The following is a 10901-nucleotide window of genomic DNA, read 5'->3' on the forward strand; positions in this document are numbered from 1 at the left end:
GTGTGTGTGTGTGTGTGTGTGTGTGTGTGTGTGTGTGTGTGTGTGTGTGGTGGACAGTATATTGGACTTGGAGTCAGAAAGATCTGGTTTCAAATCCTACCTCCAAAATTTACTAGCTGTGTGAATCATACACAAGTCCCTTAAGCTCTCTCAACTTGTAAAATAAGGGGCTAAGACTGAGTGGCTTATAAAGTCCATTCATTCTCTCTTAGGGAACCCCCTATGGCAGAAACCATGTAATAATACACATAGGCACCTGCTATGCAACTGAACAGTCTTAGGTGCTCTGGGGTACCAAGAGGATCAAACAGGCAGCAAATATCAGGAGAGGACCTTGAATCCAGGTAGTTCTGACTCCAAGTCCTACTCACAAGCCACTAACCCATTCAGGTTTTCCAATTGCAGAAATCACAGCCAACATATTTAAATACATTATAAATAGAGTATAGCAAATGCAAATCAACCATTACCAAGCAAGCATTTACTAAGCCCTACTAAGTGCTAGACCCTGGGCTAGGGATAAAAATATAAAAGTGAGATGGTCCCTGCCCTCTAGGAGCTTACATTCTATTGGAAGGAGAATTCATTATTGCAATGCTCACGGTTGAGTTGGGTTCAGCATAACATGAGAAGTAATAATGCAGCTTTACTCTGCTCTGGTCAGACCACATCTAGAACATGGTACAGGCTTCTGAGTGTCATATCTCAGGGAAGACATTGACAGGTTGAAGATCTAGGAAAGGGTGACTAGGATGGAGAAGGAACTAAAGATCTTGCCATTTAAGGATCAGCTGAAAGAAGTTGGGATGTTTGGCATGGAGAAGAGAAGACTTAGAGGTGACCTGATAGGGTCTTCCGGTTTTTGAAGGCCCATCACAGGAAGGACTAATGTGGTTTGGGCAGGCCTGAAGGGGCCGGAGCACCAGAGCAATTAAGAGGGCATTTTAGGGTTTGCCTCAATTGAAAGTTTCCCCATAGAGCTACCCAAAGGTAGAATGGATTGCCATTGGAAGTGATGGGTCTTTAAGTACTTCAGAGCCAGCTGGGGGGCAAAATGGATAGTCTTGGACCTAGAATCAGCAAGATCTGAGTCTTCAAGACATGAGTCTTCAAATCCAGTTTCATATACCTATTAGTTGTGGGACTCTGAGCAAGTCACTTAATCTCTGTCTACCTCAGTTTCCTCATCTGTAAAATGGGGCTAATAATAACATTTACCTCCCAGGGTTGTAATAAAGATAAAATTAGATATTTGTAAAATGCTTTACAAACCTTAAAGTTCTCTGTATAAATGTTAGCTGCTGCTGCTGCTGTTGCTGCTGCTGCTGCTATTCAAGCAGAGGCAGTTTGTTGAAGATTTTACATTTTACATAGATCACATCCTGATCAGGTACAGGTCAGCCAGGACAACATATGAGGTCCCTTTTGGCTCTGAGGTCATATGACTCTGATTTTGCCTCTGAGCCTAGTGAGCCTTTCCAGGCTGCATGTCTCAAAAATCTTCTGGAAGAGCCTGAGAGGAACTTTTTTCCTACCACCCTTTTCACCCTCTATGTAGTCCCCTCTCACAAGGTCAAGGGAGCTCAGTAGAGGTGGGAAAGATATTGGAGATTGTCCTGTCCAATTTTCTCATTTTACAGATAAGGAAACCAAGGTACAGAGAAGTAGTGATTTTCATCAAATTCCTACAAGCAAAGAACAGAACTGGGATTCATACCAGATTCTCTGCCTACAAATTCAGCCAGCACTCTTTCCACCACATATGGTTTCTGTAGCCCTCTCCCCTTGCTTCTCCATGGCCTGTCTTCTCCCTCCCCCTCCCTCTCCAGCCTGGGCATTGGTTTGCTGCTGATTTTCTCTTGTGTGTGTGTGTGTGTGTGTGTGTGTGTGTGTGTGTATGTGTGTGTGTGTACCTTGCATAACTGGACTCAGCAGCTGGGCAGCAGGGGGAGGGGAGGATGATGTGGGACTGAGAGAGACCGCCCTCTCCTCCCCCTCACTGATACCATGAACCCAAGCTGTGTTGTTTCTGGTTGGGTGGATGCCAAGCCAGGCCCATAAATAGGGGTCTTCCCTGCAGCTCCCTCACTTGCCTTCTGCTTCTCTCTCTTGCCTATCCCAGACCCTAGTGCCTGGATCAGGACCTCCTCAGTCCTCAGCCCATTAGCAGAATGATGGCTATGGGTCTCCTGTGGGTAGGGCTAGCCTTGCTCCAGGCCCTAGAGACCCAGGCCCAGGCCCAGGACTCCCAACAGGAGATCCCAGTTCAGCCGGCCTTTGTAGAAGACAAGGTAAGTGGGAAATGGGTCCCTGCTGCTGCAGACCGGTTGGAGCTGAAGCTGGGGGACCTTGCCTAGCTTCCCCTCCTCAATGTTCTGCTCCAGTTGGGGTATTTTTGCTGGGAGATAATACATGAGGGGATGGATTAATGGGGAGATGTAAAGTATAGTAGTCTGGTCCCCAGATATGCCTTACACATATGACCTGCTCCAAAACCTCAAAGTGGTGAAAAGCTCATAGATTAGCCCTCTCACTAAAGGTGTGCTGCAAGATAAGGGTGTGAAGGGGTGGAGTCTTGCCCTGGTAACAAAATGTGGGGTGGGCAGGCAAAGGAGATATTCCCATGGATACAAGCTGCTCACGTGTATGCACACAGATGTGGGCTGATCCTTTCCCCACAAAGATTTGCAGAGGTTGACTGCAGTGGCAGCTAGAGCTATTGGGGAAGAAGGAGGGAGGGTGGACAGACCTCCACCCTTGGTTCAGTCATCAGCCCAAGACTCCAAGAACAGCCCCAGCATGCCCTCTGCTGGTTTCCTGGGATACTGCTGGCTGTTGCAGTCTTGCCTGTCCGTGACTGAAGAGGAGTGGGGATTGGGGCGGGGGGGAGGGGGGGTGGCACCTTCCTACAGTGGAACAAAGAGTCAGAGGGAGAACCACTCCTGACCATTGAGAGCCGGGATGGCTTAGCAGCTGATAGAAGGTTCTGACACCATCACTATCAGCACAGGTGCCCAGGGTTCTCAGGGGTGGTAGGCTGTTGACTCATTCTTGGGTCAGTGTTCTATGCTTAGGGTGAACATCTCACAGACAGTTCATTCTGAAGGCCACCCTGGGGTGAAAGTTTGGATGCCTGGGGAATGATAGGGAATGAATGGAAGTGAGTGAAGGGTCCCCAGAGGCTTGGCCTGCTACAAAGAAGCTGCCCCACAGTTTGTAGGAACATGGTACAGCGTGGGGTTGGCCTCTACCTTCCCCTGGTTCCTGAAAAAGAAGGCAGAGCTGATGATGTGTAAGACCGTCCTGACTCCAGAAATCGATGGAACAGTCAACTTTACCGCCACCTTCGTCAGGTAAGACTAGGAACCTGGGCAGTGATCAGGACCTGGGCTGCCAGCTGTCCTAGGGAGTCAGCTTCAGGTATTATACAAGGTTAAATAAAATGGGGAGGTCATGGACGGATGAAGGACCTTTCCTTCCCGTGCCCCCTAACCATCACTCCTTCCTAAACAGATCAGGGACAGAGCAGGAAATGATGGGGTGGGAGGGGGAAGGGGGAAGGTAGTAACTTGGCTATAACAGTTTTATTAAACAATATTTATTGGGATAGGGCAGTGTAGACTTTCCTAACACTACAAACCTCCCCTACTCCATACAATGTACATTGCCCAGAAACAGTTAAAGCCACCCTAGTAGTGAGATAAGGAATGCACCTGTGACGTATTTGTTAAAGGGATTGCCCAGGTGAGGAAATTCCCTCTACCAATGTGGGTCAGTATCTTCTCCGCATTTTATAGTCATAGTTGCCCAGAGTACTATGGCAAGGTTATGTGATTTGCACAGCATCGGTATGTTTTGGAGGCAGGGCTTCAGCCCAAGTCTTGCTGGCTTTGGTCAATACTGTGATCCACTTCATGTCACTGAGAATGGATGTTTCATGTCACTGAGAATGGATGTTGCATGTCACCAGACACCTTTGCAGTTTATGAGATTGTTCACAGAAAGGAAGAAAGTGTGTGTTAGTCTTCATTCAATGGAAGGAACCCACATTGTTCATTGTATGTGACCCAGGTTGTGTTTGCCTTAGTAGGGTCTTTATTTACATAATTGTTGTCCATATGCATATTGTTCTTTTGTCTCTACTTTCTTCACTCTATCTCCTCACAGGAGACATTATTAAGCAATTTTTAATCAGAACAGGTAACTTGAGCCAGGTAAAGGGAAGGTCAGGGTCTGGCTATTAATGCCACAGTGAGGCTGGGAGCATGAACAGGTAGGACAATATGTACTCCTAATATTTAACCCTATCCCTTACTATAGCCATAACCCCAGCCTCTAATATTAACCTCATCTCAACTCATCATAATCACATTTTAGTTATCCTTTAAACCTTTCACATTTCCAATGCCAATCCAGAAGCAGTTTTGAAAACTAAAAATAAATAAATATTTTTAAAAAGAGAAAAAAAAGAAACTACTGTCAAAATAAAATAAAATAAAATGAAGGGTTGGAGCCAATGGCCTCTGAGGTTTCCTCAGATTCTGATTCTAATTATATGATCCTCTAATATTAACCCCAACCTCAAAGTTAGTTCAGCAAACCTTCTACTCTAAGTCTGTACTGCTTCTAAACATTAGGTCCTCCATAGGCATAGTGTCCGACCTTTGGCTGGGGTTGGGGCAGGGGCAGGGGCTGGGATTAGCCACCTACTTGTCTCTGTTCCTGGGATGTACCTACAGCAATAACCAGTGTGAGACTCGAACTTCACTCCTGAGGAAGACCCAGCAGCCGGGACATTATGTCTACAAAAGCCTCAGTAAGTGCTCCCCTTCCTCTCCCCCTCACCTCCTCTGTTTTTCCTGTCAGGGCAAGGGGACTTACGTGTCTAAGCAGAATTCAGGGGATCCAGGGAGGAAACGCCATAGAAAATATCAAGAGGGAATCTATGGTCAAAGAGGGTATTGGCTGGCACTGGGTGAATGAATCCATTTTCTCCTACTTGCCCTCTAGTTAGGATTCCAAGAGGGGAAACAGGTTTAGAGAGCCCCAAGGGGGAGGTGGTCCAGGAGCTCCCCACAATGTTCCCTTCCTTGTGTTTTCTCAGAGTGGGGGAGTGAACATAACATCTTTGTGGTGGAAACCAACTATGAAGAATACTGCCTGCTGTATACCACTAAAACCAAAGGCAACAGTAACTTCAACATGGCAACTCTCTACAGTATGTACCCAGGGTAGCCCAACCCAGCCCAAAGGGGACCCCACCTAGTGCCCCACCTGCTAATTGGGATAGGGTCCTCAAACCCTCTTGCCCCACCCCTTCTAGTTTTATTGCAAATACCAACTAATCCTTAGGTTTTCCTGGATCCAGATCATTTAACCCTTTCTCTCTGAGGACAGAATAAGATTTCAACTGAAGTGTCCCAGATGGAAGTAGGCCAACATCCTAAATTCTGACCCTGGAAACCATAATCAAGGGAGGCTAGGGAACAGCTTTCCCAGACTGAGTTTAAGAACAATCCTTCTCGGAAAGAGGGGACTGCTTCAGATGACCTCTTTTCCTACTTAATCTGTGCTTCCCTTGTGTGCCAACCTTTTCTGCCACAGGCAGAACCAAGGATGTGAGACCTGAGCTGAAGGAGAGGTTCATCAGGTTTGCCAAGTCCCATGGCTTCACAGAAGACACCATTGTCATCCTGCCCAAAACTGGTGAGGACAAGGTTTGAGGGGAAGAGGGATTAGGGTCTGATAAGGAGCACATAAACACCCTTGGCCAAACACCTTAATTGAGGGAGGAGGATCCTAGGATAGAGTTGGTTCATTGTAAAAGAGAAGCTAGGGTCTAGACCTTCAAATACCAGTCCCTCCTCTGATTCCTGCCTCCTTCCCCCTGCTCTTTGCCGTGAATCTCAGAATTTCCTTGAACTAGCCTGGAGCATCAGGTGATGGCTTCCCCAGTGACAGAACAACAGATAAAGAGGATTGGGCTAACTTTCACCACTCTCTCACAAAGTCAAATTTGGGGAGGTGAATGAGAGACAGCACCCTAAACTCAGGCTTCTTACCTTACTGAGTCTCAGAAAATAGTTATGTGGGTGGGGAGGAGGTGGAAATGACAGGCCTAGGCCTTCTGGGAGGCTCTGGTCCAAGGGGAAAGACTAGGGCTTCCCACCTAACACCCCAAATCTGGAGAATTTTAGGGGTTCTACTCTCAGTTGATTACATTCCAGAGGAGGTGGTAGATACATCCTATGAGAAAAAAGCCAACTAATTGCCATTATTCTGCCTTCTCAGTAAGGCAGCGGGAAAGAGGAGTTAGGACTCTTTCATCTTCTTTGAAATGATCATAAGAAGGAAAGGGGCTTGTATTGCATCAGGGAGGATTGAGATTAGACGTGAAAAGAACTCTTACAAACACTATCAGATCCTAGAATGAAAAGCTAAGGGCACTATATGAGGCTTAAAATGAAGACAGATTCTCCTGGATAGAGGACAGTTGAGTATAGGAGAGAAAAGGAGTGGTTCTATTTAAGGGATAGAATGGTGAGGATTTCTTGTAACCTCCTCTGTATACAGATTTGGAGATAACTAACTTTTTTTCTCTCCTGCAGATCAGTGTATCGATGAAAACTAAGTGAGTAGCCCTGAAGGGCATGACCTCTGATGCCTTATCCACAGCAGGGATTGGGGATGGAGTGTGGGGGTGTGGGGGTGCAGATGGGAAGAAGGATAAACGGTACCGGCTAGAAACAACACCTATTTCAAAAGTGCTTTTCTCACAACTACCAAGTGTGTTAGACAGTAACCTTTACTATCAACTTCATTTGACACATGTAGACGCAGAGCCTCAGAAAAATTTAAGTGACTTGCCTTGGGCCTTGCAGTTAATGTCAGATTTCTACATAGGACTCTGTTTGAAGTTTGAGGCTTTTTCCACTTACTATATCACGATTTTTTTCTCCTTCCACTCAGGTCCTGCACATGCCTTGATGACCCCCTTGGACCTCAGACTCTTCTCTGGAAAGTCTCAGCTCCATGGCCCCCTGGCAGGCAGTATCCTTCTGCCTGTGCCACCCCCAGCTTTGTGCTTCTGTACTGGCCCCACCAAATAAATAAGTGGAGTACTTGGTCCTGGCTCTTGTCTTGTCCTCTCAATAGCAACTTTCTTCCTTCTATTAATTTATACCACAGTGTGGTCCTTGAGGGTTACTAGCTCGGTATAGGACTCCCCTTTCCTGGGCCTCAGTTTCTTAATTTATAAAATGAATGAGCTGGACTCTATCCATGACATCCTTCTAGGGACTTAGCTTTGATATCAAGTGTCTGATGATTCTAGCATTCTAACATCACACAATTTATCCGATATCTTCCCAACCAGACAACCAAATTGGAACATTGCCGTAGTTGGATGTCCAGAGCTGAGAGTGGGGAATGGTGCCATCCAGTATAATATCACTAGAGCTAAAGCTGAAGAGAGGTGGGACTCCTTAGGAAGGGAACAGAGCTTCATAGTCCTAAAGGACCCTTGAGTATCAATTGACCTCTGAATAATTCCTTGGGTGGGTGGAAGAAGATGAGGGAATGGATGAAGTCTGTACTTAACTTTGATTGGTTTTTGCTTTGTTTTTTGATTGTTTGATTGTTACATGCAATTCCCAGGGTACTCCCAAAATACTGTCACAGGGGGAGGAAAAGGTTGGAAGGTACATTTTTGGGCCTAATCCGATTAAGTATAAAGTGGGGATTAAAGAAATTAGATGGCTCAGAGATAAGGGTTTATCTTAAGACAGATTTAGATAAAGGGAAAGATTAGTTTGGAGGAGAAAGAAACCCCTCTACTGTTTTTTTTCTGTCCCTCCTACCCCTAACTGAGCGAAGAAGAGAAACAGGCTGTGAAGCCAAAAGCTTTTCTCTTTAGCCCTTGCCACAGACTGACCAAGTCACAAAGTGATTCCCTCACCCAAGCCACCAGCTGCCCTATAAGCCCAGCCACAGATTGAACCCCTAACTTAAAAAAAAAAATTTGCCCACACCTCACTTCTCTTATGGCTGAACCTTAGCCATCAGATTTCTGTCCCTACCAGACTTATTGAAACTTATCTTACGAGTTACCATGGCTTCCTATTCACCGAATTCTATCAGTTCTCTTCCTCCTTGACTTTTCTGCAGTAGCTACTAACACTGTTGACCAACTACTTCTTGAAATTCTCCTTTTCTTGTCTTCCTTGACACTATACTCTCCTTGTCAGAGACATAACTAGGGCTGGGTGATGTGAACTTTGCCTCATTGCATTGACATTTAGAAGGCAACAACAACACTTTCAGTAGAACAAAGATGATTGTCTTAACCCTTAGTAAGAATAGATGGTGTAAAAGAGAAGCTCTTTTGCTCAGTCAGCTCTTCTTTGGTCTGCCCCCCACCCCCACCCCCCATTTCTTGCTGCTTGCCCTTGGCATATTTTGTGCTTCTAGCCCCCAGGTGAAAAAATAACTAGTTACACCTCCCTTCCAAATTTTCTTCCTAGGTCTCTGACTTCTCTGTTTCTTTTCCTTTCTCCTATTTCCTTTCCAAAAATAGATATTCGACAAGAGTCTGTCCACACCCTTCTTTTCTAATCTCTACACCCTCTCTTGGGGTAACGTCATCTATTCCAATGGCTTCAATTATACCCAGAAAGCTCCCAAATTCAATAGCTCTAGTACTGACCTCTTTCTAGAGCTTTAGTCTCAAAATTTCTGAATACCTACTGGGCATTTTTATTTGAATGACCCACTGCCTTTCAAATTCAACACGTTAAAACCAAACTAAGAATTCTCCCTGCAACCCCAGTTCTTCCTGACTTCTTCATCTCTGTTAATTTCCTCTCTTCCCAGTGACTCAGGCTATTTGGAATCTTTAGATTAAGCTTTGACTCCTCTTTCTACTGCAATGTAATCATAAACAAATATTTATTGAGCACCTGTTATTAGCAAGACCTCAGGCTTAGCACTGAGGTTTCACAATTTTGTAGGAGAAAGGTCTCCTGTTCTCAAGGAGGTCACAGTATAGTTGAAAGACTGGACATTGATCAATCAAGAAACCAACAAGTATTTATTAAGGGATTGCTATTGTGCCAGATGCTATGTTAAGCACTGATGACACAAAGAAAAAGAGGGAACAGTCCCTACCCTCAAGGAGATTATACTCTAATGGAGATAGCAATATATAAATAGATATACAAGTTACATATGGAGGAGATAGAAGGTGCTGCGGAGGTATGCACAAGATGTGTAAAATAGATATAAGACTGATACAAAGTGGATTCATGGTAGATACAAGGTATATACAAGATACAGACAGAGTAGCCACAAGAAGGCAATCTTCAAGAGGAAGTAGAAATTCATATAGTTCAAGGAAGTATGAGAAAGGGACTTAAGACACATTGAAAGGGTACTTTAGCAGAACCAGGAGAACATTGGACACAGTAACTATATGCGATGACTAGCTTTCATAGACTTGACTCTTCTCAGCAATGCAAGGATCTAAGACAACTGCAAATGACTCATGATGGCAAATGCTATCCACATTGGAGGAAAGAACTATGGATTCTGAATAGAGATTGAAGAATACTATTTTTTGTTGTTGTTTTGTTTTGTTTCTTCTTTCTTGTAGTTCCTCCCACTGGTTCTAATTCTTCCTTACAACATGACTAATGTGAAAATGGTTAATATTAATGTATATATAGAGCCTATATCAGATTGCACGCCCTCTTGGGGAGAGAGGAGGGGAAGGAAGGAGGAGGAAAAAATTTAAAACTCAAAAGCTTATGGAAGTGAATGTTGAAAACTAAAAATAAATAAATAAATAATGATTAAAAAAAAAAGAAAGAGTGCTTTACCACTTCAGAGGAGAAAGCAATTCCTTCCAGGTAGCTATATAAAGGAAGGCTTCATGGAGGTACTGAACTTTGATAGACCAACAGAATTTCTTTTGGGGAGGCGGGGGGGGGGGCTAGGCAATGGGGTTAAGTGACTTGGCCAGAGTCACACAGCTAGTAAGTGTTATGTGTCTGAGGTCTGATTTGAACTCAGGTCCTCTTGAATCCAGAGCCGGTGCTCTATCCACTGTGCCACCTAGCTGCCCTCAACCAACAGAATTTCAAGAGATGAAGATGTTGGGGGAGAGAAATGCAAGAGATGGAAAGCTGGAAAACCTTGAGTCATATTCAGAGAATGGCAAATAAGTCCAGTGTGATTGTAGCAAAGTTTGCATTTATAGCAGCAGTGTGCCATATAAGACCAAAGAAGCAGGTTAGGACCAGATTGCGAAGGGCCTTGAAAATCAGACTGAAGAGATCAGACTTTCTCCAATGTACTCCCTCCTCCTCCTATGGCTTTGACTTTCCTATTTCCTTTCCTTGCTCCTTTTTCTTCCTATGGGTATTCTCAAAGGGTCCATCACAGACCTTTCCCTGATCACAGTCAAAACTGCTTTGTTCTTCATTCTGTATATCTCTAATGCAATGGGGTGGACTGTGATTACCTGGCCTGGTGTTTCCTTAAGTCCTCCTCAGATGCTTCTTCACAGTGTGTGAGTGAACTTTGACCCTTGAAGGCTATGCCAATGGAACAGAACTTCCTTTGGGTCCTACTAAGGTGGAAGGGCTTTACAAGTAAGCCCAGGAATGAACACTGTGTCTATTATTCAAGGACTAACCTAGCACAGTCCAGAGAAGTTCATTACCAGGTTGGCTGCAGGGTGATAGATTTTTTTTTTCAGCCATAGTATCTGTCAGAGATCATCCATTAAATCAGTCAGCAAATCAACAAACATTTCTTAAGCACTTGCTATGTGCCAGCATTGTGCTAAACCCTGGAGATACAAAGAAAGGCAAAAAGCATTCCCTGCCCTCAAGGAGCTCATA

The 10901-nt window shown here is 44.6% G+C and overlaps 1 protein-coding gene across 1 annotated transcript; it reads left to right on the forward strand.

The window, feature by feature from the left end:
- Positions 1-2074: 2074 nt before the first annotated feature.
- Positions 2075-7131, forward strand: PTGDS (prostaglandin D2 synthase). The gene is made up of 7 exons (XM_027852600.1): positions 2075-2291; positions 3214-3353; positions 4740-4816; positions 5105-5218; positions 5605-5706; positions 6609-6631; positions 6970-7131. Exons 1-6 carry the CDS (start codon positions 2172-2174, stop codon positions 6629-6631), a joined length of 576 nt encoding a protein of 191 aa, XP_027708401.1. The 5' UTR covers positions 2075-2171; the 3' UTR covers positions 6970-7131.
- Positions 7132-10901: the final 3770 nt, after the last annotated feature.

Source organism: Vombatus ursinus, unplaced genomic scaffold (genome assembly GCF_900497805.2).
Source record: "Vombatus ursinus unplaced genomic scaffold, bare-nosed wombat genome assembly UNPS02000580.1, whole genome shotgun sequence".
NCBI lineage: Eukaryota > Metazoa > Chordata > Mammalia > Diprotodontia > Vombatidae > Vombatus > Vombatus ursinus.